At 35.6% G+C, this 3,151-nt stretch overlaps 1 protein-coding gene across 1 annotated transcript; it reads right to left on the bottom strand.

Annotated features, from left to right (window-relative positions):
* Window positions 1–547: 547 nt before the first annotated feature.
* On the bottom strand, window positions 548–1,679 carry PTH (parathyroid hormone). The gene is made up of 2 exons (XM_009931090.2): window positions 1,594–1,679; window positions 548–821 (listed from the first exon to the last, which is right to left on the bottom strand). Exons 1-2 carry the CDS (start codon window positions 1,677–1,679, stop codon window positions 548–550), a joined length of 360 nt encoding a protein of 119 aa, XP_009929392.2.
* Between the last annotated feature and the right edge of the window lie 1,472 nt (window positions 1,680–3,151).

Raw genomic sequence — 3,151 nt, 5'->3', positions numbered from 1 at the left:
CACTCTTTAATCCTAAATTATTATCATGCAGCTTTCACTAATGTTCATCTGATTTTAGGCTTTCTGAAAATAAATATGGATTTAAATTTATATATTTTTATTAGTACAAAGTTAAACCATATTTTACCCTAGGCAAAATGGTACCCCATTCTGGAGACAGGTTCTGCTGCATTTATTCACTATACAAGTAGGCCTAGTGATTACATACAAATGCTGCCCATGTAAGAGTAATAGAACTGGTCTTAAATGATTTTTCAACTTTCTTACTGTTTTGTTTTGGTTTTTTTTTCTTTTTTTTATGCTGGAAATTTGTAAGATATATTAGCCATTTAAAAAATGCCCAGAAACTAGCAGCAACGGTCATGGGTGGACTCTAAATATGTTTTATTATTTGGTTGTGAAATGTCTAACTCAATGGGGCTACAATCTTGAATGAAGCCTTTAATCCTTATTGCAGTTTAAATAAATAATAATAAACTGCCCTACTTGATCAATGATCTACAGACACGTGCTTACTTGGACAGATATAATTATTTGGCTTTTTTCATTATGGCTTTGTTTTAAAGAGTACATCCATGTAAGCTTTGTCCAGATCAATGGATTTCTTCTGCATTGCTGCCCGCAAATGCTCAGGGAGCAGCCTCCGACCTCTTATCTCACCCAGGACAATGTCATCCTTGTTCCGAGGCCTCTGGGTTCTAGCATCCTCGAGGGCACTGTGCACATCCTGCAGTTTCATCTGAAGCCAGTCCTGTCTCTCCACGGTGTGTCGATGCTCTCCGAGATTATGCATTAATTGCATCTCACTCACTGATCTTTTCCTGCATGAAGGAAAAGCAAAGAAAGACACTCATAGCCTTCTTGAATTCTAGATCTTCATTCAAAACCCCAGGTTTGGGAACTTCTGTGGGGTATTACAATACAGAGACGTAGAACATACCTTTCTAATTTGTAAGGCATAGAATGACATCTGGAGGAGAGAAGGAGGGTGGATGGTGATTCGTTATTGGTAATGGATAGATTAGTGAGAAGGCATAAAAAATGGCAAGTAGTCTGGTTTTGTGACAATGTTGTTTGACAACGTAGTTATTTATTTTAGCTGCTGTAGAAGAGCTTTGGGCTTGTACAGTAAGACGTAACAGATTAATAAAACTATGGCATTTATTCAGCTGTCGTTTTCTGTGAACACTAGAGCTAAGGAGGCTGTGGATTTGTGTGTCAGTGTTGATTGATGTTAGTGTCCTAAATGTGAGTTCCAGCTAGATTCTTAAACAGTAAAAAAGATGCTCTCCTGCATAGACACCCCCTACGCATCTAATAAGAGATGCAGCTTACACAATGGTAGGAACTTATGTGATTTTTCTCCCCCTACTCAGCTGCCCGTTTTCAAAAAATGTGTAAGAACTCAGAGTATCTTGAGATCCCTACAGCTGTATCTAGGGGACTGAATTTGGCCAGCTTGGACAAAGGGATCAAAAGCAGGAACAGAAAGACTTGCATATACATAAACTTACATACAGACAAACCAACCATGTTCTCAACAACAGCTAAAGCCATCCTCCAAATTTTGGAACTGTAAAATAATGTACTTACATCATTGGTCTTCCATCAGAGTTTGTAAAAAAGCATATGGCGTATAAAATGATTGCAGTCCTAGCCAGATTTTTTATAGAAGTCATCTTGTCTATAAAGATAGAAATGTATACATGTATAAATCTGTATTTCAAGTAATTTCTGTTAATTCCAAAGAAATTTAGTTTAGAAAAAAAGTTGAAGAAACACATCAGAGAAGTGATTTTGAATTGATTTTGCCGGGTTTTTTTTTTTGTGAAACAAGCTTAGAGCGAGGGATGTAAATGAAGAATTTAGATCTCATACTAGTTTTGTGATCAACTTACTGTTACTACTTCATAGGCAAATCTAAGAACTTCGGTCAGCTTCATTTGCTCTTCATCATCACCATAAAGGTACCAATTTCTTGCATAATTGGGTGAAAAGCACCATGTTATTCCAATAATATTATTATTATTTTTTTTATTATTATTATTATTTAAAAAATCATTTCTACTTTATATGCTCCAAGTGTGTTGGAACACTTGTATATAGCTAAGCAAGTGAAAAGTTTTTTCTTCCATCTATTCCTATTTGCATATTCTTTAGAATGAGGAGGCTGACACTTTTCTTGACAGTTTTGCATAGAGGCATGTCTACTGAGTTATGTCATTCTGAGAGAAATCAGAATTGAGCCCCTCATTTTTTTCCATTATAATCCTGCATTGCCTGTATGAATTCCGCTCTGCTTTGTACACCATTAGCAAAACTGCCATTTGGGATATATCTGAAAAATATACTGATGATGCTGCAACAGGCAGAAATGACACAGTCCAAATACCAGTTTCCAGTTTGGATTTTCAGTATTGGCAGTCAGAAAAGGCATCTTTTTGTCATAGCTTGAGAAATTTGATACAGAGTAACTGAAACTTAAGAAATATAAAACTCCACAATGCCATTTTTGCAGTATTTTCTGCAGCTTTACTCTAGCTCAGCATTTATTATAATAAGCATTTATTACATGGTATCTACATGATAGTATGAATGTGGTCCTAGCAGTCCATCTAAGCCAATATTACACATTCAGGAGTTGGATTAACTTCAAGATATTTCTAACTCACTGTCTCAGATTTTTTCATTTCACAAATTTGGTTCAGATAATAAAACAGTTTGATCTTACTAATGTTCACTTCATTTAAGATAGTCTGAGAAGAAGCTAATGTAAAAATGAACAAAGAATCAAGGATAAAATTTGCCAGGCAATTCTTCTTGAGAACTTGGAAATAAAATAGAGTATACTTACCAGATAGTGTCTCAAACAGAATTCTGGTTTCAGTATGTCACTGTCTCTTGATGTCAAGTATATTTCAAGACTACTGAATTGGTTTAGTGGATCCCTTAAATGTAACTTTAAAATAGAGCTTCTAACTAACTTAGAAGCCCTTTTATTGTCTCAGTTGATGTCACTCTCAACACACACCCTCCTGACCCTCATGTACCCACCCTCAGATGCTTTTGTAATTTGGCATTTACAGGGAAAAGAAAGGTCTCAGCAAAAAGAAAGTATCCTGAGTAGCTGTGAAGAAGTTTGACTTTTAAA

Source organism: Opisthocomus hoazin, chromosome 7, assembly GCF_030867145.1.
Source record: "Opisthocomus hoazin isolate bOpiHoa1 chromosome 7, bOpiHoa1.hap1, whole genome shotgun sequence".
NCBI classification, from domain to species: Eukaryota; Metazoa; Chordata; class Aves; order Opisthocomiformes; family Opisthocomidae; genus Opisthocomus; species Opisthocomus hoazin.
This window is presented reverse-complemented; position numbering and strand designations above follow the sequence as displayed.

Excerpts from the sequence above, each read along its gene's own strand:
- PTH (XM_009931090.2), bottom strand. The coding sequence starts at position 1,679 with ATGACTTCTATAAAAAATCTGGCTAGGACTGCAATCATTTTATACGCC. Across the intron at positions 822-1,593 it reads TCTGATGGAAGACCAATGAT|GAAAAGATCAGTGAGTGAGA; the intron begins GTAAGTACATTA and ends TCCTTCATGCAG.